Genomic DNA, 25,068 nt, shown 5'->3' with positions numbered 1-25,068 from the left:
CTTGACCTGTTTGTACTCAAAGTTTTTTTTTTTTTTTTTTTAATTATATGTGTTATGTAGGACTGCTGGTTTAGCTTACTGGGTTGAGCAGTTGACTTGTGTGCTGCAAGGCTCATGCAGAGGCCTGGGTTCAAATCTGCCCCAAGGGTTTTTTTTACTGTGTGTCTTTCTGCCAGTTTCTCTGTCTTACTTCTGCTGTCCAGTCACAATAAATGCTAAAAGCTTAAACACTGGGCATTTTAGCTATGTGCTATTCATGTATAATTCAGTTTTTGTGGACATAAATGGGATGTTATTGTCCTGAAATTAAAACTATCGGATGCTTTCATAAGGTTTTAACGGTGCATAAAGGCTTAAAAAAAAACCTGTTGCTCGGTGGTTGCTAGGAAGCATGATAACATCATAATATCTGATATAGATAAGAACCAGTGACTACGTAAAAGACTTACAGGGGCCTAAGATGTTCCTGATGATCTTAGGAGCAGTTTGTGAACAAACAAACACACACACAGATGTGAGATTAGTGATCTAATCTTAACATTTTGATATTTCGGGGAAGGGGAAAAAAGTGTAACGATCAGTTTTGTAGAAAACAGAACTTCTGCTAAAAATGTTTCAGAAGTTTCTGGTGAGGTGGAATACTAAATAGAGGACTTTCACCCAGGACATTGGGACTCTTGTTATATGCATAACCATAACTCACTGCTCATTATTTTTAGTCTTTGTTTGATTTTTGCGTTAATGTTGAGGCTTTCAGTTGGAGTATTGTTAGGCTGAACCAAACTACCTGGTCTAGATAAAGATCATGGTTTTGGTTAAAAAGCTCCAAAGGCAAATGTCTCCCATGTGCACCTGGCTTTTAATCTCTTATCTTTTCCCAGTGACATGGTCGGTTAGTGGCAACAATGGACATTAATTATGATTTTGCTAGAGCAACGCAGCGAAAGCACATCATTTTGCAATGAAGAGTCTTAAGGTTGCCATTAAAAATAGTTTCAAAAACATGTAAAACATGAAGAAAATGGATCAGATGTTTCATATTTTAAAATTAATCCTAATTATCACTGTAATGAGTAAAGCATAGTGCGCTTTGCAACAGTCAGGCAGATGAGTTGTACACCTCATCTGTCTAACTGGCTCGACATCCTGTGTGTTCATTGGCAGAGGCACCAGTTTTAACAATCTATATATTTTATATAAAATGCAGTGAGCCGTGTTATTTTTGGGGAGTGAATTATTACTGTATGGTACATAACTGTTAATTTGCTCTATGTCTAATGCTGTACTTCTTATTGTTTGCCATAGGTGTAGCCAAGCTGGTATTTGTACTCTACAAGCACCTGGGTCAGTTCCTCAGCACAGAAAATGCCACATTGCGGGGAATGGGAGACCTGAACAAACACAACCTCTCTCTCACTGTCAACTCCCACATCCTGTCAGCCTCTATTACAAAGGAGTCGAGCCGTGTGTTTGTGGCAGACCCCGTGATCTTCACACTGGAGCACCTGGATGTAAGCCTCCCTCTGAGATTTACCCTGACCACACTGTAGAGCCAGGCTGTCAAAAAACAGGATAGACTGCGATACCTTTTACAGTAAAGGAGAAACCGTGTGGCGTTAGTGATGATTAGCACCATTTTGATCTTTCTCCTTCACAAATAATTGATTACATTTTTTTAAAATCGAAAAAAAAGAAGAAGTAAACACATGACTGACGTGCTTTAACAGCGCATATTCATAAATGTTTCATTTTTTCCCCTCTCTGCTTTTGTGTTTTGCAGAAAGAACATTATTACAATCCCAACTGTTCCTTCTGGAATTACTCAGAGAGGAGCATGATGGGATACTGGTCCACTCAGGGTTGTAAACTGCTGGAAACCAATAAGAGCCACACCACTTGCTCGTGCAGTCACTTGACCAACTTTGCCATCCTCATGGCTCATCGGGGAAATGTGGTAAGTGGCCCTCGCCTTGTGGCTCGCTCGAGCTATTTTTCTGTCTCAATTACTTGTTCTTCCGTCTCACTTAAAGATTTGTGCACACGCGGCAAGAACAAGAATGGCATTTCAGTGGAGATAATTAGATTATAGCTGGAGGAGAAGGTAAGGGCAGGGAAGAAAGGGAGAAGTGGAGAAAAGGCAGCAGAGCTGTCACTTTAAAAGTGCGAGTTTGTGTCAGGAAGTGCCATACCATTATCAGAAGTAATTATGTTCTACCTGTGATCCGTGTCTAATATTCCTCTGTGCATATGTCTCAGAGAATCATGGGAAACAACATAACTTCAGCTTTAACTTGTGTCTCCACCCCTCTTGAAGTGGTGTTGGACCCATTTGGTCGCAAAATGCAATTACAATCCAATTACATGCATGTGCAGTGAGGACCTAGCCAGTAATAAATGTAGAGGATAAGTTTGTGGTTTGTCTAATAATACGTCCCAACTCATGAACTCTGTGCCTGTCATCTGTCTTAACCTCAACCTTAACCACAGCTTGAAACCAGAGCCCTGAGGCTAGGCTTAGCCCCACCAATTCCCTACACATCACCTCAACTGTAACTCCTGCCCTCAATAAAATTACAAATATCACAGGAGGAATTGGCTCACTTTGAGGCCACCATGTCCTTGAGTGATATTTTTTTATGGTCGTGTCTGCTATTTTCACTTTTGCCAGGTGGCCATCTTGAAATACGCTCAGTTTTGGACCTCCTGAAACGCAGCGTGATTCAACCGCAAAGCGAGAACGCGGATGCCACATGTTCACAGCTCTTTTTGTGGCATTTTTCTGTTGATGTCACTTTCTGCAACACTTTCTAGTGAAACTTCATGAGCTCTAATGAGATTAAAGGATAGTTGCGTCGTTTTAATCAGTCAAGTTGTCATATGAATACCAAAACATGTTGTGGTGGCTCTAATCGTTAGTATCAGCAAGGTGATGTGACTTTCCAAGTAATAAGCGAGGATTAAACACTCCAGAGATTTCGATTCAGTGACAACATACAGCGTGCATGTGTGTCCCCATTAGGCCAGCACAGCTTCACTCATTACGTGCTCAAACGCTGCCCATTATAATGAGAGGTGCAAAGTTTAAAGTCAGTCCGTGCTTTCTCTATTTGTCTGCAGAGGGACGGGAGCGTGCACGAGGTTCTCCTTACCGTCATCACCAGGATGGGCATTGCTGTGTCTCTGGTCTGCCTGGCCATCAGCCTCTTCACCTTCTGCTTCTTCAGAGGTCTGCAGAGTGACCGCAACACCATTCACAAAAACCTGTGCCTCAACCTGTTCATCGGCGAGCTTCTCTTTCTTGTGGGCATCAACATGACAGAACCAAAGGTACCGTGGAATTGACTCTGCAGAAGGTTTTAATTTCACACTACTGATTAATAGTCTCATCTGCTGTAATTAACCTTTTGTACGCCTGAATTTTCCCTTCAGTTTTCCTTTGAAGTGGCAAACCAAAAAAAAAAATCCACATTAGATTAAAATATCATATTTCTATTAGGAGTCTGCCAGTGGTAGAATTTAATGCAGATATTAAAAGCAGGAGTGCGCCTTTTATGGCAGCAACATATTTATTTGAAATCAAATATTCTTCCTGTAATTTAATCACAGATGTCTGAAATTATTTATGTTTTTATTGAGGTTTTGCAAACATGTAACTGCTAACAATGGGATGTTAACTTTTGCAACACTTTGGATGTGTGACAATCATGGTGACAGTATCTCCCAGTTTCACCGGCCTAGAGAACAATCCATCTGGCAAACACCAAGCGTGAGGCAAAAATGTGTATTCGCAACTTATTGGCGAGTGGTTAATGGACGCTGCTGACATTCACTGGGAAAGTCGGTTGCTAAAGATCCAGTTACGCAGGCCTGGAGGCTGGTTAATGACCCGCCCCCGGCTGTGAGGAAACTGGTTGTTGAAACTTTGCCTTCCTTCCTTCCAAGAGGTTAAAGGGCTTAAACCAAAAAATATAAATATAAAAGCTTTTGGGTAAATAAAAGGCTTTGTTTAGGAATTATTTAACCATTTTATAATTTTAAGGGTTGGGTTTTGGAACATAACGCTTCATATAATTTTAAGAGGATGTAAAAATTTAGTCTGCTGTAAGATTCCTCTGGAATATTCAATTTAAACCAAGTTTGCAGCTGAAAAATCTGCTTTCATGAGTGAGGAGCGGTTTTCAATAGAGCAGTTTGACTTGGCTAGCTGCAGTTGGCCTGCAGATTTACACTGAATCAGGTCCACAGTCAGGTACAGCTTAATCTCTCTTTCTCACACTCACCTATCTCAGAAGTATTTAGATTTATTTAAAGTTTTTTTTCCTCTTTCGTTTACTGGCTCAAAAGTGGAAAAATAAGAAACTGGTTGCTTGGGAAAAAAAAGGTTATATTTCTCTCCTGGTCGGTGTTTGCTCTGGTCTCACATTGCTGCGGTTGTGTGTAGTTTTCATGGGAGATGCCAACTTATCTGCAAACACTCATTAACTAAAAGCTGAGCAGCAGTGAGACTTGGAAGAAGCTCGACACAAACCTGAAATGGAGAACGTTTGCCTTCAAAGCAAAAGTTATGCCTCAGCTAACACAAGAAGATTTTTGGTGCAGCATCCTCTTTGTGATCGATTTCACCTGACAGCCAGCAACCACACATTTTTCACAACCGCTCTTGAGAATTGTGCACGTGACATCATGCGAGAAACCTCAACGGATACTTTGAGATCTGTGGAATCTGTTACATTTATAGGAGGAAGATGCAGATTTTTAAATTCTAATAAAGTGTGAAAAATGAGTATTTGAACTACTTGATCGATAGAAAAATGAAAGTACCTCCAAACATCTGATTCTGATATTTATGAAGCTGATTTGTTGCTAGATATTTTTTATATAAAAAGACTAAAAGACATCTTTACTTGCTGAATATGTAGCTTCTTAATTTCAAACTTTGACAGAAATGTGTATCTCAAAACATGTTAAAAAGCTTAATCTTTGCATCAGTTAACATCCATCTAAAGATAAAGGTAATAATTATCAATCATTGCTATGCTTTTAGCTCTGGTTTGGTCTCCACTGACTCCCAGTGAAAGTGTTATTAAGCTGCTAAAAGCGTCACTTCATCATTTATAGGAGTGTGCAGCATGTATTTGGCCTTACCAAGGCACATTTCTGATCCCGCAAATGACAACAATAAAGCTGTGGGCTAAAAACCAAACATTTTCAGCTAAAAGATGCAGAAATCTGCTAGCATACATCTGCAATCATCTAGTCCTGTCTTAATAAAAATAAATAACTAGACTAACTTCAAACCACCCTTTTAAAGCAAAAACATACAGATCTGTGTTAAATACTATAGACAAGTCATTTTTGGTAATAATGAAAAAGAGGAAAAAAATCTTTCTATTTATTTATCTTTTTGACTTTTATTTTCACTACAGAAAAATAATGATAAAAACATGCAGGGTGTGTGGAAAGTGCTGGCAAAAGCAGAAAGTAAGGTCACCATCAGGGGGTTCCACAGGTTTCGCAGGGTAAGGTCATCCGGGTCAGCAGTGTTGTTTTGTAGTATAGAATTACACATTTATTATGGTTGCTTTGATTGGTGTTATGACACTCTGAATTCCTCTCAGACCCGACAGCAGAAAGCTGACCGCATGAATAAACCTTTCCAAAGCAGCAGGGAGGGGAGCGTGTTCATCCAAGGCGCAGGGTTTAGTAAAATTAGCTCTTTCACTGTCCTTTTACCTCTGCGTGTAACGTCTGCTTGTATTTTCTCATCAGCTGGTCTGCTCCATCATCGCTGGAGTTCTCCACTTCTGCTTCCTGGCCGCGTTCGTGTGGATGTGTTTGGAGGGCGTGCAGCTGTATCTCATGCTGGTTGAGGTGTTTGAGAGCGAGTTTTCACGCAGGAAGTATTACTACATGTCTGGGTACCTCATCCCAGCTGTGGTGGTGGGCATCTCAGCGGCCATTGACTACAGAAGCTACGGCACTCAGCGGGCGTAAGTGTGGGATCTTTGCAGAGGCTCTTCTTCCCGGGATAAATATCACAAGCTTTAGTCCTCCCTTCTCCCCAGTGCGACACACCCACACAGCATGTACTGTATGTGCTAATGATAGTAATATCACAAAGAGTAGTCCACCTCTGGCCCCCTGGCAAATTTACAGCCTGTCATTGCTAAAAGAAGAGGCTGTGAGCAAAGCAGCTGCATTAATGAATGTGCTGGCTAGCTGCACTCGCTCGCTGGGTTTTTAGTCTTGTGGATGTGGATAATTGCCGCCCATGTCAGTTAAAAGTTTATGCACTCCTCTGCTGGTCTTCATCCAAGCAGCAAGCTTTATGATTTGTAAGACGGCGAGTCCTCTCTAATTTATGGAATTTAAGTAAACCGCCTTTTTCAAACTCTATTTTCCATTCTGTTTCCCGGTGATAAACGCGGGCCGAGGTGCAATTCATTCTTAAACTGTCTACATTACAATGTTTACTGTTCTTACATACACACAGACATCCCACATTTGTAGACATTTGCAGACTGTGAAGTCATGAGTTCAGTAACCACTGGCTTTTACACTGCAGCTTCTCATGGCACGCGGCCAGCACTCCCTTAAGGTCGGGTTTTCTTCCTTGCGGTCAAAGGAGTTTCTATTCTGTTGCTGCGGCCTATCATGCAGCCGGCTCTGCTGGGCTCCGATCAATGAGGAGCAACTTTGTTTTCACAAAGAGACGATTTAATGAACTGAACACCACCTTTTGCACCCTATAGATGCTGGTTAAGAGTCGACAACCATTTCATCTGGAGCTTCATCGGACCTGTAACCTTCATAATTGTGGTAAGTTGTAAATTTGTGCACGCGTGTGATAACTTTTTGTTCTTTGAAAGAAAAGCTCGGAGAATAGTTTATAGATTTCTCTCTCTCCGTCTGTGCTGGCAGCCTCTTAGCTCTGCTTTCTCAGATCAATTTGCATGAAAGGAAAGTGGTCCCATTATAGCTGACACGAGGACATCAGTGTCCACTCAGCTATGAAATCCTCTGAAATCAGAATTGGTGAGCGGCAACAACTTGAAGCTGTTTGGTCCTTGCTGTACATCTAGAGAATACTCCCCTGCTGCAATCAGGAGGAGAAATCGTTTCAGGCATGAAGGTCATTTGCTCAGTGGGAAAACAAGGGTGATGGTGGCGGGGGGTGGGGATGGGGTGGTGAACATGGAAGTAATGAGTGGGTGGGCCAGACAACTATTACCACAGCTCATAGCCCTGCTGAGGATTATGACGCATCCCCAGCCAATCCTAGAGCGCGGACATCTCCATCTTCACCTTTTAATATTTCATGCACGGCGCTGGGTGTTCGCCATGCGCATAGACACACGCACAACGTGTGCGCATGCACGCATTCAGCATGACCTAAGCAGACCCAGAGCGCTTATCCATATAGGCGCATATAGTAACACGCATGTAAATCTGTCCATAGGCTGTAGATGCATGCCAGACCCCGTGTAGGCAGCCCATGTTATATGCTCTTTATTTTGCAGGGAAGTACAAATTTTAGATAGCACATGCAGTTCGCCTCATCTTTCTGCAGAGTGCCCCCTTTACTCCATTCCTCGCTGTCTGTCCGTCTGACTGTCTCATCGTATCTGTGTCACCACTTACAGCTGTGTTAAATGCATCTCCAGCCTCTCGACTCAAGCAGACGTAAATCGGCCCCTGTGGCTGGGAGACAAAACACGGCATTACTCTAAGCTGTGATCTAAAAGCCTCTTTCTGTCTTTTTAGCCACTCCTTTTTCTTCCATCTTTCTCCCCGCCGCTGTTGTTGGTTTCCATCTGCGTTCCACTCACAGCCTCTTTGTTTCCATTTAGGACCCTGCTTTTGCTGCCGTCTGTGTCTCGGGATGCGTTCACTCGGGATAATGACGGGGATCTTGCCGCTGATTTGTGAATGAGAATTGAAACTGAAATATTTGATAAACTGGAGAGCACTACATCTCGATCATTAGGGGTCCGTTTTTATGCCAACTCGTGCCTTTTATTACCCGCCGTTCACGCTCGATTGGGTGCGCTTGAAAAATGCACGCCCGGAGCAGGTTTTTGAGGGTAGAAGTTTTTCATGTGATAAGACTCTGGATCCGTTTTTTCTTTTTTGTTTTTCGTTGAATATTAACAGAAGTACATTTCAAAGGTTGAATGTGGTATCGTGCCAAATTGAAGTGCATCTCCTCCCTTTCCCTTTGTGGCTACAGGGCCTGCAGTGCTTAGAGAGTTAGAGATAGAGACATCCTGAAAGCATCGAAACCTTTCTGGATGTATGGCTTGAATCACTTAAATGTTTTTTTCTTGGCCTCGGTGAAGCTTGTTTTTAAAACATGACATTCAAACTCTATACTTTCCCCTTTAGATATAACTTTTTTCTCTCTCCCGGCGCTCTTGCCTGCGCTATATTAGATCTGTTTCATCAGATATACGTCCCTTATTTTGTGGATTTGTACTCTGTGTTTGGAATCAGCTGTAATGACAAACATGAGGGAGAAATTTCGAATGTAGCCGATGTTGAATATCGAAGCTGTGTGAAGCAGACCAAGGCGATAACCTCTCACAGTTGTTTTTCCTCTTTGAAAGTCAATGTACTTTGTGATCTGCACAGAGGCATTAAATTTTCATATTCCTCTCGGTAAAGGTGTGTTTGTGTTGACACACGCCACGGAGCCAGCAAGAGAATAGCTTCAAAAAATATTCTGGTTGAAAATGTAAAACGTTAAGGGGGCTTTTTTCTGCTTTCTGCTTTTTAATTTCAATATTTCTATTTGCATATATAAAATTAAAGAAATCAAACACAAGGTCAGCGTGACAGTAAAGGATCGGAGCACTTGCTCCATTCGTTGGTGGTAACAGCAGGAATCACATGACTACCTAAATGCGTTCTGTTAACCCTTATGTGACGTCTTTTTTGACAGGTCAATGTCATCTTCCTGGTGGTGACCATGTACAAGATGGTGAAGCATTCCACCTCCATGAAACCTGACTCGTCCAGGCTCGGGGGTATAAGGTGAGGGGGGCGGGGGGTGTCACTCTAGTCGATAAGGAGGCTGAGCTGTGGCTGCTTGCTGTGAGAGTGTGTGTGTGTTTGCTGAGCGGGGGGAGTGGGAAGAAAAATAATATGCACCATTACTGCTTTTGCCTATCTCCTGAAATTTCAAAAGCAGCTTCTGACCTACACGTTTATTTGATTTTCTCCTCTCTTAAACCCGACCAGACCAGTAATTTTCCCTTTAGATTTTATTTCAGTCCGTAGGTGGTGCCTTTTTAGTTCATTTTATGATTTCTGTATTTGCGCTACGCTGGGGTATATTGCCTTTTTTTTTATTTCTTCATAACTGCAATTCTGACCTTTGTATCTTTTTGCTCCTGTGCTGGCATAGTTTATAGGCTTCTTTTAAAGGCGGATTCAACCGCAATCTTTGCAGATTTGAAGTTTTAAAACAAAAAAAGGGGGGCCTCAGTGTTTTCGTTTCCTGTCTGCTGCGTTTGGTTGTGAAAAGACGAAAGCCTCTGACCGTTTCTGTGCCTGGATTCTTGCTCAACAATATGTTTGAGGGCAGGCCAACATATGTTACGTGGGTGTCTGATTCAAAGACATTCACTCTGATTTTGGTCCAAACCCAAGAAAAGGCATTGAACTGGACTGGTTTTTGGATTTTTTTTTGCACAGACAAAGCTCACATTTATGGATGCTGGATTTCTCACATTATAATAAGTACTCAGTAGTCATTAACTGTTATGGTCCAACTTGAATCTGCTATGAATTTGGTCTCTGACTCAAATTTAGGAACTTGTTAAACAATGAAATAATATCTTCACTGCACTAGACAGCAGGCAGAATTAGGCCTCATTTTCAACATTGTTCACTGTGATTCTTCTCCCACCGACATGCCGTTGTCCCATTTATTTCCAGGCTCATGGTATCTCTCTGGGGATGCCTTACTTCTCTCTTGTGTGTCAGTAACGACCAGGCATCGTCACTGAAACTGACTGTCGAGTTATCTTATATTCTGGAAACCACCAAGGAAAATCCTGCTGTGTTTGCAGACTTGTTAGACAACAATTCAGAGGAAGACCAAGGAAATTTCCTAACTGTCAGACAGTGAACGTGCGCTGTCTGCAAAATTTGTATCAGCATTTTTACACTTTGCCACCACTAGTGCAAATTGTCTACAAGCAAAAAAACGGTGTTTCAAAAAGGTGTTGTCCAGGAGTGGAGAAGCAGGGAATTTAGGATTTTTTGCTGTTTTAATGTTGCTCTTTCCTGTCTTTTGCAGGTCATGGGTGTTAGGAGCGTTTGCTCTACTTTGTCTTTTGGGGCTTACGTGGTCCTTTGGCTTGTTCTTTCTCAATGAGTCCTCTATAGTGATGGCTTACCTCTTTACCATCTTCAACACTCTGCAAGGGATGTTCATCTTCATCTTTCACTGCCTGCTGCAGAAAAAAGTAAGATTTGTCCTTCTGTGTCTCAGATATGCTGTAAAATAGATTAACAGTAAGGTGAAAAACTGTTTGCCTTTTCTTAGTTTTTTGCGTATTTGTCACACTTACATGCTTCAGATTGTCAAACAAATTTTAATATTAGACAAAGACAACCCGAGTTAATACAAAATGCACTTAAATGATGATTTCATTTGTTAAGGGGAAAAAAGCTATCCACACCTAGCTGGGCCTATGTGAAAAAGTAATTGGCCCCCTTATTAAATCATGAATTAACTCTGATTTACCACAATTTTTTGGAAAGCCAGACCTGTTGAATCAAGAAATCGCTTAAATAGAACCTGCCTGACTAAGTGAAGTAAGCTAAAAGATCTTAGAAAGCAAAACATTACGGTCTGATCTAAAGAAACAGCAGACAAGCAAAGGCACTGACATCTATCAGTCTGCCAAGGGTTACAAAGCCACTTCTAAGGCTTTGGGATGCCAATGAACCACAGTGAGAGCCATTATTATCCACAAATGGAGAAAACGCGGAACAGCAGCCTACCAAAATTACTCCAAGAGTGCATCGACGGCTCATCCAGGAGGTCACAAAAGACCCCAGAACAACATCTAAAGAACTTCAGGCCTCAATTGTCTCAGTAAAGGTCAGAGTTCATGATTTAACAGTTGGAGAGTTCCAAGAAGAAAATCACCGCTGACCAAAAAGAGCACAAAGGCTCGTCTCGCATTCGTCAAAAAATGGCCAAGGGAAGATATTCTGTGGACTGCCGAAAAATACTTTTTTACAGAAGACTAGGAAGGTTTGGATGGCTTTCTAATAAATTAAATCACCGTTTGTATTTACTTTGGTTATCTTTGTCTAATTTCTTTGATGATCTGAAACATGAACATGTGACAAATATGCAATATTTATGCGGGAATTTGTTTAGTCACGATAATTGCACTCCCGGCATCTATGTGGGGATGTAGCTCAGTGGTAGAGTGTATTAGGCCCTGGGTTCAATCCCCGGTATCTCCACATTTTGTGGCTTCGTCGTGTTGCGGTTTACTCATTTCCAACCATAGAGACAAATGGCCTTTGCGGTTGAGTCAGAAAGGGCATCCAGTGTAAAACTGCCAAATCAAACATGTTCAGTTACCTGCTGTGGTTACCCATTGTGAATAAGGGAGCAGCTGAAAGTAGCTTTTAATTATCCAACATTGTGACAGTTATGATTTTGGTTGTCTTCTCTCATCTTGTAAACTAAAGGAAGAGAATTACTTAAATACATTTATTAATAAGTTTTATTAATAATTAATCACTCTAAGTGAGTTGTTGATCAGCAGGAAATTAGCGAGGAGATATTAACTAGTTAACTAATTGCACAGTTGGTTCATAGTTACTTTTTAAGCACAAATATGAACAGCTTGTTGCAGGTTTTCAAATGTCAGGATATTTTTTTGCCTTTCTTTGTCCTCTATGGCAATAAATTAATTTCATTTTAGACTGCTGGATAGAAAGAACAATACGTGTGTTAATTGTGATCTATAATTGCCCTTTTTTTAAATAGAGGAAACATTCAGTAATTGTTTCCCCTGCTTTTATAAAAATTTAAGCTAAGATTTGCCTGCTTGTCACTGAATGTAAAGTAGATTCCAGGTGTGGCTATTTGTATATCTTTATAGCAGCATTTCCAGCTTTTTTTTTACTGGTATTTCATACATTTATATGTAGCAACACTCATGTCAAAGTGCTTTCTTGCTACAATATTGCAATATGCTGCACACTGTTTGTTATTCCTGCCCTTACACATATGACATTTAAACTGCTGTCAGCTGGATGGCATTTGATAAAGATTTGGGATTTGCATCTCTCATGAGAGGGTGTGTGTGTGTGTGGGGGGGGGCTGTGCTGCTTTCTGTGTCTGTATGCTGAGTCTGTCCTGATCTTTTATTCCTCTGCAGGTACGCAAAGAGTACAGCAAATGTTTCCGTCAGTCCCAGTGCTGCGGGGCGCTGCCGTCTGAGGGTTCCCACAGCTCAGCCAAGACAGCCACGTCTCGATCCACGGCCCGCTATTCATCCGCTACTCAGGTACACGCCAGAGAATCTGGCATATTGAGGTTTGGGATTTAGGGAACTGTACCTTAAAATGGACTGCACCACAGAGAATGAGTAATTCATTAATTACTGAACGTTTTACGGGCTTTTCATAAAGTATTTTTCTCTACCTTTTTGCACTTTTGAAGGCCAAAATAAAACAAAGTATTTTGCCCTGTTTTCTTTAACATATATAGACTCCTAAGCCATTTTTAAGACTGAGCTACAAATGGCCTTCAGGCTGAGTGCTTCCATGAGTACAGAGAAGGTGTGAAGTTTGAGGAACAAAGTAACACACTCTTATCTTTTGATTGAAAATATAAAAAGTGGTGAAAAGGATTCTTAAACGCTAAATTCACACTTTCTTCTGTAAAGCCAAGCTTCTCTACAGAGGTTGGACATTGAAATAGAAATGTCACAGAGTGCAGTGCTTTATGTCGCATTTCAGCCTTCACATTGTAGCTTAAGTGTAGTTTTCAGATTGTTCGGCTGTGTAATGTTAAATGTTAGTGATCAAAGGATGGACTTGAAGTTTTCTTGTTGCTCATGTTAAGAAATCTTTCCTTTTTAAAATCCCGGAAAGACATTTACACACAGTACTTCTTTCATATGTGTGTTATCATGGCCGTAGGTAGACCCTATTTGAAAATTGTAAAAAAAAAAAAAAAAAAAAAAACCCAGATACATGCATGTGGTAATATCTTCCTTCTTGTCTTTGTGAGAGCTATCTTAAGAGCACCTCTGGGAATTTGGCGGATGCTCCTGCTCTTAGCATCTGAAGAAAAAAGAAAAAAAAAAATGCTGCTCAGGGCCGATCTCTCAAATTACAAACCGTAAGACTCTCAGCGTATCCATTTTTGGTTGGATCAATAGCACGTGAAGGGCTTTGTTGTACCCGAACACAAACATGTCATCAAGCGGTGAATGAGCTGGATTTTTTTTTTGTGTACAAGTGCAGGTTTGAAGCACAAACTCGCATAGCCACTCAACCCTTTGGGGCAAAAAAGCCTTCAATAAAAGTCGCGCCGTGTTGAGTCCTGATCAGTGGCTGCCTTTTTTCTCAACCCAGAGCCGCATCAGGCGGATGTGGAACGACACTGTGAGGAAGCAGTCAGAGTCCTCCTTCATCTCAGGAGACATAAACAGCACCTCCACACTCAACCAGGGTAAGCAGCCATCTCTCCTTCGCCACCGCCAGACGAGACACATACGCCATTCTCTTTGTGATGAAGCTCTGAATTCACAATAAACACATCAATGGATGCGGCCCACGTGGCTATGTGGCAGCTCAGAAAGGAGTAAGATAAGACCCGATTTAATGCCGCCGTTCTCTTAGCGCCAGGCAATCAAAAAATAGCATTAAATGTTACTTGTGTATCTTAAGTTCAGAGCTTTTTCCGCTACGCTCCTGCTCGCCGGGATCCTCTGAAAGGAGGGGAAAAAATAGTGACAGAAAGGAGGTGCGATATTTAGTCTGGCGTAAAAAGTTATAGACGAGGACTTGAGTTCAAATAACGACCCTGAGCGGAGAGACTGACTGCGCAGCAGCCCTCTAAATCATCTTCATCCTGGGGTGATTGTCAGCATGAAAGCAGGGGAGGGAGACGAGCAAAGTCAGGCTGAGGTCAGAGCAGGTTTTGGACTGATCCCAGCATCATGAAGCTCAGGCTGCAGACAGTGCCAGCACAGATTTGGCTCTAATTCTCAATTAGTTTGGATTTATTTTTATTTTTATTTATTTTTTTTTTAAGGGATGATTATTGCATTCCTAAAGATATACACAAGCATGCTGAGGATGATGGGGATGCTGTGACATGGTCACAGCGCGCCACTTAGACGTGTTTCGTTTTCTGTCTCAACCAAACGAGTTTGTTTAGATGAATTAGTTCCATATAAACACAGCAGCTGATTGTGCAGCTATGCTTTTTTGGTTGACACTTGTCGCAGTAATACTGTTTGTCAGTTAGATCAGATGACTGTTTGGATAATGGTTTGCTTTGACCGGCGTTTCTATGGCTGCCTTGTCCATAATAGAAGGCAGACGGATCGCAGGCTGTAAATCTTCTGCAGTGTGAGATTCTGGACAGTGAACGTCAGCTCCGTTGTTTATGTGGACAGCTAACCAAGTTATAACCACAGACCATGAGATACAATGACTCAGGCTCTCTTCTTCAGCTGCTTTTTCCACCCCTCCTAATTTTTCTCCCTCTCTGTCTCTCTCTTCCTGTTATTTCAGGGATGACTGGCAACTACCTCCTAACTAACCCTCTCCTTCGAACCCACGACACTAACCCTTATAACAACCTTCTGGCAGAAACCGTGGTGTGCAACACCCCCTCTCCACCGGCTTTTCACTCCCCAGGTGCACATCCGCCCTCCACCTTTATTCTTATGCAATTTATCTGCTTTTTTGTTTTGTTTTTGCTTTTCCTTTTATTTTTAAAGCAACATTATGTTTCGTTCAGTTGCTCATTTTTAGATGAATGACAAAGAAAAGGATTGTAACGGCTTTCATTTCTGCCAGTCAACCCCAAAGCTAGCTTAGTTCAGCAAAAAGAGTGAAACTAGAGAGAAACAGACAGCTTGGCATTGTAAAAAAAACAAAAACAAGACAAACAACCCCCCCCCCCCCACCAACTTGCAACTAGAAAGCCTGCTAATTTTTATTTTAATGTTTTATCTCTTATAATTGGAAAACCAACAGGTTAGCTTAGCTTAGCATGAAGAACAGGAGAAAAAAAGCTTACACTCTAGCATAAAAAACTACCCTTCGTAACTACTGTACAAGATTAATTTTATTTACACTGCGGGTACGACTGCTATGACTGATGGGTGGATGTCAGCACACGAGTTTGGTTTAACCATAAATGTAGAATCTATACTTATAGAGCCTATGGCGGCGCTGTCCTAGCTAAGTTAGCGTTAGCTAAAACTTATCCCCATATGATCACTTTTCGCTCTAAAATAAGGCAGCAGCCTCCATAGGGCTTGTTTTACAGTACCATGTTTGTGTCTTTTTGTGTAGGTATTTGGCTACGCAAAAGGATCTGTAACCAGAGCAAACATACTCGTGTCCTCCCAACATCACATAGTTCGACATGGATGACGCTAGGCTTAGGTTAAAAGCTAATTTGTTGAAAGTGGGGTGGAAGATTGAAGGGAGCGACAGCAGCTTTAATCAAAAGTGGGAAAAGTGCAAAAAATGAATTTGCATACATGAATATATATTTCATTGGTATCATATTTGCTACATCTGGCATTTTCTTTGATATTTGCACATTATTAGTCAATGAAATTCAATGCACGGTACTTTTTACAGGACAGACTTGACAGGACAGAGTTTCCAGTTTTCAAACAGCCCTGAGGTTGCATCCATCTTTTAACTACAGTCTGTGGTATAAGCAGATGGAAATGGCTAGCTTAGCCTCGCAAAATGATAAGAAAATCCACCAACCAGCAAGTGCAAGACTTACTAATTAACAGGTTTTATCCTGTCTGTTGAATTTGTGCAAAAGCAAAAGTGTAAGAACAACAGGTTTCAGTCTTTGTGGCAAAACAGTCAGCCTGAGTTCCTTCAGTGACAACATCGATCTATCAGCACTTGGAAAGCACACTAATTAACGCTTTCTATCTCATTTGTTTAATCCATACAAGAACAACAATTTGCCACTTCGGGGCAGGTCATCTGCCGGCTCTTTCTTTGATCTGAGCAGTTCCCAGGCAACGAGCGGAGAAAGGAAGTTACCGGTTAAGAGAGAGTTAAGCAAAAGTTCTTGCATGTATAATAATAATTTCAGATAGCACATGTCTATCAGAGAGCTTTAGGGGTGCCTGTAGCCAGATTTTGTTTTCTTTTAACAGAGCTGTCTTAATTGTTTACCCCTGCTTCCCGTCTTTATGCTATTCTAAGCTTGCCCTCTCCCGACTGCAGCTTCATATTTGAGAGACAGATACTGAGAGTGGTACCAGTCATCTCATTTAAGCCTCTGCCAGAAACGATTTCTCAAAATGTCGAACTGTTTCATTAAGTCTGTTTACTAAATTCACCAAAAACATGGAAACTGTTGAGGTTGCGGTTGTGACACAGCATGAATGGAAATGTTGAGAATAATTACACAAGGTTTCGCTTTGTTCTTCTTCATTCACACCTTCTCTGTATTTTTGTTTGTTCTTATCGAGGCAATTTTCTCCTTTGTAAACACAGAGGGAGATAAACTCCGAGACGTCAATGCTATCTTATCTCGTCCACTTAGCAGTCATAAGAGAATTGCCCTCTCTTGAATGCAAGGTTTTTGGTGACGATTCAGATCGTTTATACCATTTACGAGCGACGTATTTACACGAGATCTTTGCATTCTGTTTAGCTAACTTAAAGAAAAACCCGAGCGTAAATCGTGTTAGTGTTTATGGTGACCTAGTTCCTCACTGGCAAAGCAAAGGAAACCTAATCAAAGGGGAGAAAGCAGAAGCACATGACGCAATGCGGGCAGAGTCACAGCTCTCAGATATTCACACGCATTTGATGATAAAAGAGAATATTTAAAAAAATACAAGCTCTATGGCAAAAGTGTATAAGGAGCAAGATATGCAGTAACATATAGCTTTAACATGCTGCGGCTGCTGCTCTCGTTTTGTGCTGCAAACTGGCTTACAGCACAATGAGTGCACTTCACACTTAGAGATAATGAAGCAGGGTTGGGACCATAAAATGTCTGTTCAGGAACTCAAAGACATTTTTGTGATATATATTTTTCCCCTGCTCTCTGGAGCTCTGCAGCAGCGAAGCAGCTCAACACGAAACTGTGTGCATGTGTCTGTGTGTGTGTGCAGACAGCATTTGCTTTATTGGCCTAAAATGTTTACCTGCTTAATCGTTGTTGGATAATTGCAGGTTAACACCAGAACAGAGCAGGCAGATAAAAATGGCAATATTTAATTAGCAGATCATTTTGAGTCCAAGCTTAAATCTCCACTTTACCTGTAGAAACTGTTTATATCCCACTGCAGAGGACTGCTTTGTTGAGCTGAGTTTAAACAGGAGGACAGCAGAAAGTAAAAAGACAAAAAAATAATAGTAAAAGGATGTAAGGATCTACATATGGAAACTAGTTTGAGGAGAGAAGACAGCACTGCGACACACAAATGTCAAATCCCGGTGTGAAGATCACCATCCAAGGATGAAATAAGTGCCGAGAGAATGTCAAGTTTAACTCAAGCTTATTCTAAATTTCGCCTGCTAGAGTCATTGCACTTAGCTCCTGCGAAAAAGATGAGCATGTCTTTTACTATAAAGTGTATTAATACTCAGTAATACTCCACAGATGCTCATCCGGTGCTGTAAAATTGGTAAGGAGAACATCTTGGATGAATCTCTGCTGGAAAGCTTCCCAGAGTGCAGCTGTCTCTGTGTCCAGTTGAATTCTGTTCACATCATTTCCCTCCCTCACCCACTCTCCCGGTAGACAATACCTGTCTGCAACAAAATCGCCCAGCTGAGCATAAACAAATGCAAATCTGGAAGTCGGGCCTTTTGAGAGAACTGTCTAATAATCCCTCCACCATTACCACCGCTGCCTTTTTTGTGCCCTTTTGCACCCTGCACTCTTTTTGCTGTTTTTTTTAAGGAAATCTCTTTGATGTTGTTTTCAGAGCTTTTTTTTCCAGGTACCATCATCATGTTCTGACAAGTTTGAAAGAGTGCAGTTTCCCCCTTTTCCCCTTTTTATGTGTGCTCGTGACGACACAGCCGTCAGCCTACGAAATATCACTCGCAGTCTACCCAGTAAATAAAATCCTCATCAAATCAAACCAGCCCCCTCCTTCTGTTTTTTTCCACATCCATCATGCTACTTGAGCTTAGTCACAGGGCTGCACAGACTAGGAGTAATCTGTTGTGTGTACGTCTGTGTGCGTGTTTCGCTCATGTAAAATTGATAGATGTACACTTGAAAAAGGCGGAAAAATTTTGTGTTTCTCAGAAAGAAATAGTTTCATCAGGAAATATTTTCTTTGACTTCTTCTTTTTCTTTTTTTCTGTCAACTTTCTTTCTTTTTTCTTTTTTTAAAGACTGCTTGCTGCTGAACCCTTTCACCTGCTGAGTCCAGGATTCAGTTGTCCTTGATTTGTCCTTTAGCTCGCTCAAATTGGTAAACAAAATAATTTCTCCATCTACGTCCAGCGATTTAAGCAAAGCCTCTGCACTAAACTCGAGTTAAGCGCAAGGACACAATCCCAGCTGGGTCAACTGAATCCGGGCTGGATGTTACGAGCTTCCACTTTTTTCCTATTTGAGTGATTTTATTGTTTCTGCTGCAATTGAAAAAAAGCATCTGTTTTGCTTTCTTTGCAAATCAGCTGTTCTTAGGCCAGGTAGCCTGAGCAGACACACTTGATGTGAGTGGTGGCAAAGTGAGTCATTGCACCCTGCCTGTGTGTTGTGGTGTTTGGGGCTTGTTCCTGTGCTTGTGGGGCCCCAGTGCAGAGAGGTGGTTTGCCATCTGTGTTTGACATTACTCTTTTGTTATGCCCTCGTTTCTTTATTTTTTTTTTTATAGTTTTGCTGGAATGTTTTATTCATTGTTAACATCACTGCACTTCCTCATCAGCTTGTACTTCTTTCTTTCTTTTATTTCAGCAGTTTTCCTGCTGCTTTGTTTGTTACCTGGTCATGAGCTACCTAATTACGTGTTGCTGTACTATATTTTTGATTTCTAAGCCATCTTTTGTTCTCATTTCTTCAATATTGTTCAGGATAATCTCTTAGATTGGCTTTAATGATATTCAGCAGTAATGAGCTTGGACATGGTGGGAAGCTAATTGGGTTCTCCTTTGAATTTTAAAAGTTTTCTTTTCTCTTTTTTTTTTGATATTTGTTTAAAATTAAAATGAATCGAGAGATCAAAGAGTACAAGAGTAAAGTGTCCTGAGCAGTATCAAGCACATGTGGATGATGTAGTGGAGACCGTCTTGTTTTGTGAAAAGCTGAAACGTTGCATCTCACCTGCTCATTTCCGCCTTTCTTTGCAGGACAGCAGTCTCTGAGCAACAGCAGGGACATCAGTGCCATGGACACCCTCCCCCTCAACGGCAATTTCAACAACAGCTACTCCCTACGAGACGACGACTATGAGGCCGTGGGCGTTCGAGCCCCGGGTGACCTGGGGGGCCTCAACCTGGACGATGCCGCTTTTGAGAAGTTGATCATATCCGAGATTGTCCACAACAACCTCAGGCCCCGCGGGGCTCCCAAAGGTCGCGATGCTCCACGGGAGAGGGACAGAGTCTTGCCTCCGCAGACCAGGGTGACGGTGGACCGGGGAGGGGGCGGGGGTGGGAGCGGGAGCGAGGATGACGCCATCGTGGCAGATCACGCCGATGCCTCATCCCCGCAGAGAGGGAGCGGAAGAGGAGGCCACGCCACCCTGGAGCTGCTCCTGCACCCCCACCACAAGGAGGTGCTGGAAGCCCCTCTCCTGCCCCAGAGGACTCATTCCTTGCTGTACAGCTCCCAGAAGCCCCCCAGGTGCCTGGAGGGCCAGAGCGGCCATGGCTCTGAGACTGTTACCGCAGAGGAGGACATGGGCTCCCATTCACCCAGCAACAATAGAGACTCCCTTTATACCAGCATGCCAAACTTGAGAGACTCCCCCTCGCCTTCAGCTTCCCCATACCCTCCGGAAGAAGAGGAGGAGGAGGAGGAGCTCTCCCCCTCACCTCAAAGCGAGAGCGAGGACGCGTATCACAAAAGCATGCCTGAGCTCGGCGATGCGCCGCAGCCGCTGTCCTACTACCACATAAACCGGGGCACCAGCGACGGGTGCATCATCCCACCCAACAACGAAGACTGTGCGCATGACGGAGAGGCGCCCGCCGACGGACAAATGCAGCTCATCACCAGCCTCTGAGCGGGCAACGCTTTGTTTGCACAGGTTTTAGCAGGACGGGTGCATCGGAGAGAGCCGGCGAGCCTGGCTCCGCACTTCACACGCTCTTTCTGTTCTTTGTGTCAGGACAAGAAGTGAAAAGTTGTTGGGTGGAAAAAGGAATGAATGAATACATGACTTTTGCACACAGATCTCATTAACACACAAAACACATCCCATCTGAGGCCAGACAAATGTGGACTGTGAAGGCTCTGCTGTTGGACTAAAGAGGAGCAGAGAATGACACGTAGGCCGAGATAAATCTGGCATTTCTGTTGTACTGCGAGAAAAATCGAAGAATAAGAGTTTAAAAAAAAGAGAAAAAAAGGGGGAAAAAGTACTCTAAGAACTATGAAACTCCTGACGTATTCCTGGGGGGGCTTTGAAGAACCGGGGTCTTTTTAGTCAAGAAGTGCAGAACTAGAACTAGTGTGGCTCCACTACACAGTCAGGACTGTAAAGTTAAGAAACCACTAATTCAGACTCAGGCCTTATATTTTCTCTATTGCACATTTAACTGTTGTCAAAGTAACAGCTGAAAAAAAAATATATTTTGCTGTACCACTAGTGTAAAAAGTGAAATTAAAAAAGGAAAAAAAAAGAAGAAGAAAGGCAACCATTCAGTAGTTCTTGCCCTTTCAATGTTAATAAGATTCCTCAGACAAGGCTAATCAAAAATGGTGGAAATGTGCTTTTCCTCTCACACTTGACTTGTTGTAGTATGTTTGAATATGAGAAAATCATTAAAAAAAAAAGTTTTTGGGAGATACAAAATCCATATGAAATCATCATGCTCACGTCTCTGCTTGTGAAGTGCTTTTTGCTTTCATGAATGATGAGTTTTCGCCAGTAGTTAATATTTGTTAACACCGGGCCATGCACAGATTTGGAGTAAAATTGGATCCTCGTGTAATTTATTTTACTTGAAAGAAAGAAATTGTCGGGTTTCTGAGACTTTTTTAATGCGACGTAGATGCGATATTGCAGTTTTTGAGGACATTTCATCCTTTGACACGAATTAATTTATTAATTATTCCAAGAAAAATGTCAAAAAAAAACAAAAAAAGAACATGGTTGGGAAGTGTGAAAAGTTGTTGCAGCACTGATTAGGTTCATTTTATTTCTTTTTGTAAGAGCCCATCATCAGCTGGTATTTAATTCAACTCCTGTTTGATATCAAATAAATGTGAAATTTTTTCTTGTTCGCAGATGTTTGGTTGCTTATTCGCATTCGGAATAATAAATCACAGACATATTTCACACTTTTATTGAAGGTAAAACCCACAAATAGACCCAAACTACAGACTCGTTGGTGAAAAAAACAAAGCATTTTTACTTAAACATGTGCACGTTTAAGTAAAAACTGCTGAAACGTTTATCAATTTTCTTCTTCACGTAAATGGGAATAAATTGTGGATTTGTGTGGAAGTATTTTCTTGGGTGGTTTAATGCACACGTGATTTGCTAGTGACGCAAAAGCAGAGACGACTAAACCGTGAGCTTGTAACTCGCGTGTCTAAAAAATGTCATATTGTGTGTCAAATATAAATAAATTCATGGGTAACTTTATCATTCATGGCATATAAAAAACAAAAATCCCCATTTTTCCATTCACACAGGCATTTTCTCAGCTGCTTAACCAATTCAGGGTTGCAGGGGAGGGGCTCAAATCTGTCCCAGCTGCCACAGAGTGAAACTCATTTGAACAGGTTGCCAAGCTATCACACTATCCCCTTTTTTCACTGCATAAAGATTCAAATATTCTGTATGTTAACTGCATTAATTATCTCTTTAATACACTTTGTGCTGGCATTTGTGTTGATGCTCCCTGGTGGCAGCATCCTCACACACAGCAGGATAGTGCCCTCAGTTGAACCCCAGACAACACTGGAACGTGAAACACTGCAAAGTGCCAAAAGTCTTAACCCAGCCTCCAAAAAAAATCCCCCAAATCCCAATCAGAGCAGCCGTGGCCCAACCCCACCCTGCAAAACCCAAACACCCAAAGGACACGCTGCCAGACACCACAGGAGACACCCTGGAGCTCCCGCGTTCAACACAGACATGCTCTGTTGGCAGGAAGGGGCATCAACACAAGACTAGACAAATGTTTTGCATTTTATCAAAATCATTTGTAAATGTGCAAATAATGTGAGTGCAACATTCAATCAGCATCGTTCTAACAGTCTGATGGTTGTCTTTCTACCCAGAGACTGCATGTTGTCTGATTTTAGCCTTCCAGTGCACAAAAAAAGAGAAAAACATCTCCTTTATGTGTGTCAGGCATGATGTTCTCACAGCAAGATGTTGTTGTCTCTGTCCTCATTCTGTCTCTTCTTGCATCTACGCTTGCATCTCGCAGCTTTGTACGGGACGTTTGTTGTCCCACCGTAATGCCTGTCTGCTCCGTGTCCAGCAGCAGCATCGGCGGCGGCAGAAGCTTCGTAAAAAGTCCCCCTGTGGTGTAAATCCGTTTTGGGGAAGAAGGAAAAGAACTCAGCTAAAGAGTTGCAGGTGTAATCTAAAGTTGACAGCGTGTGATAAATTGCAGTCACAACTCAGAACTAATTGAGATCCATCTGTTATCGCTTCTTTTTATAGCAACACCAACTCGGTTAAACAAAATGAAACATTTGCGTTTGGGAAGCTCCTGACAGTTGGCTCGAACGGGTTGGAGGTTATCCACTGAGCTTGTTCACGTGGATACATCTGAGATCGTCATTAGAGAAGAAGTTTAATATTTCAGGACCACGGATCCTAAAGCAATACGTCACTAGATTATTTTCTTCTCTTTAAATTCCACTACTTAATGAGCTGTGCTGCAGGAATGAACTGTGGATTTAAAAAGCTGCGCCCACTATCGCGGCCATTTAATGATCGCGCCAAAGCAGCTGAAGCTCCGTGGCCTGTGTAGTTCTTTTTGTGGGCTTTATTGACCAGAAAGAAACAAAAAAAAAAAAAATCAGCTCGAGCTTCTAACTGCCACTGAATACGCTGTGACAGTAATTATGCAAGTTTAACAAGACGTGCCATAATCATTTTTGATCATCCTCTGTGTCTAAATCATTCCATGTGTCGAGCTGCTGCGCATCATCTGAGGAGAAGACAGAGTGGATGAGACTCCCAGCATAGACTTAGCAAATGTGGCATGCAGTTTGTCTTTCATCCTTGGCTTTTCCAGCTTGAACTGACCACACACATACACGCACTCAGCAGACATACGGTCGCAGCAGGATCTGGGTGGTGCACTTTATTAACTGGAGCTGGGTGCCAGTAGGCTGTCGGGAACTAACACGGAGGCCAAAGCAAAGCTCTGAGTCCACCGTGGCTTTCTGTCTTGTTGTTTGAACATCGGCCTCTCGGTTTACACAGGGCCATCCAAAAAGCCCCGCGGGAGACACCGAACCCATCTGCAAGTCATCCAGAAACTCTGCTTCCTTTCACTTAAGACTCAAATTAAATGCAAAGTTGATGACCTGCTCGCGGTTCACCGGGAACGAGCCCGCACCCTCTGCGAAAGCCTTCTTATGATAAACGCCGGAGAACAGACGTGACGAGCTCGCAGCGGGACTTCACACGAGACGAACCCTTCGGGACAGGCACGCGTGATGCAACTGCGAGGATGGCTTCCCCGCCTGTGTTTCATAACAGGCGAAATTGAGATGAATGGATGTGCTGAGCTCTCTTTGCCAAGCATAAGGCTCAGTTTTGCATGATGCATATATATTGGTTCATTATCACTAAGTCACCTGTGCTCTGCATTAGCTCTCTCACCCCATTATCTTAAAGAACATTGGATTTTGAAATAGAACAATATATAAATGATCCTGTACTGTTTGTGCTTGTGTGCCTGCATGTGTTGGGGTGGGGTGTGCGTGTGTGGGGTTCTTTATACAAAGATCAGCATTTCCCGGGCACTCCTTATCCTGCTGCGATGATTTCCGACCATTCATCCTCTTCAAAGATATTCCTTCCACCTTTGACTTTTCATTGAGCTGCTGACATTACCGTCTCTCATTATCTGATTATATTATGATGCAGCGTATTAGCCATGCAGTGTTTGTGTTGCAAATGAAAAAGTTGTCAAAGTTTGTTGGAGATGAAAGTGCTTCATTTATCAACTCATCTTTTATCTGTTCGTAGTCAAAGCCCAGCTTCCATGGGGCAGTGGCAAATGAAGGCGCAATAAGGCTCAGTCCGAGAAGACATTACCGTGTTTTCATTTGGAACTGTTTGATGTTCCAGCCTCTGGTGATTTGGACATTATTTCATGTCCATCATCAAAAAGACATCAAACAAGATGCTGCATTCAAAATCAGATCACAGAGCCTCGGCCGAAATGTGGTGTGCTTGTGTGTGTGTGTGTGTGCACTGACTGCCTATATACTGTATACTGTGTGAGTACTTAGAAATGAGGAACATTTTTTTTTCTTAACAAATTCCCCCCAAAACCTTTCTCAAAGCTAACATGAATAGGATGTTTACAGAGACAGCTTTTTGAGCCACTCCACCAAAGTCTGTCTTTTGGAAAGGAAGGGAAAAAGCATTATTATTAAAATTAAAACACATCCTTGCAGACAATGTTTATATTCTTGGA

The 25,068-nt window shown here is 42.1% G+C and overlaps 1 protein-coding gene across 9 annotated transcripts in view; it reads left to right on the top strand.

Annotated features, from left to right (window-relative positions):
* Window positions 1-21,675, top strand: part of LOC134616316 (adhesion G protein-coupled receptor L2-like) — a 90,062-nt gene extending 68,387 nt beyond the window's left edge. For 2 of the 9 annotated variants that reach the window (XM_063461104.1, XM_063461102.1), the window contains 12 exons: window positions 1,306-1,511; window positions 1,781-1,954; window positions 3,118-3,327; window positions 5,770-5,990; window positions 6,753-6,819; window positions 8,942-9,033; window positions 10,304-10,472; window positions 12,414-12,542; window positions 13,618-13,714; window positions 14,785-14,910; window positions 18,904-18,918; window positions 19,576-21,675. In XM_063461104.1, coding sequence (XP_063317174.1) covers window positions 1,306-1,511; window positions 1,781-1,954; window positions 3,118-3,327; window positions 5,770-5,990; window positions 6,753-6,819; window positions 8,942-9,033; window positions 10,304-10,472; window positions 12,414-12,542; window positions 13,618-13,714; window positions 14,785-14,910; window positions 18,904-18,918; window positions 19,576-20,453 — 2,384 coding nt within the window. In that variant the 3' untranslated portion in view covers window positions 20,454-21,675. Of the gene's footprint in view, window positions 1-1,305; window positions 1,512-1,780; window positions 1,955-3,117; window positions 3,328-5,769; window positions 5,991-6,752; window positions 6,820-8,941; window positions 9,034-10,303; window positions 10,473-12,413; window positions 12,543-13,617; window positions 13,715-14,784; window positions 14,911-18,903; window positions 18,958-19,575 lie in introns of all 9 variants that reach the window. The other 7 variants (XM_063461105.1, XM_063461103.1, XM_063461108.1 and 4 more) reach the window with 5 other exon arrangements.
* The last annotated feature ends 3,393 nt before the right edge of the window (window positions 21,676-25,068 follow it).

Source organism: Pelmatolapia mariae, linkage group LG18 (assembly GCF_036321145.2).
Source record: "Pelmatolapia mariae isolate MD_Pm_ZW linkage group LG18, Pm_UMD_F_2, whole genome shotgun sequence".
Lineage (NCBI taxonomy): Eukaryota > Metazoa > Chordata > Actinopteri > Cichliformes > Cichlidae > Pelmatolapia > Pelmatolapia mariae.
Note: the sequence above shows the minus strand (reverse complement) of the source record. Positions and strands in the feature narration are given on the sequence as shown.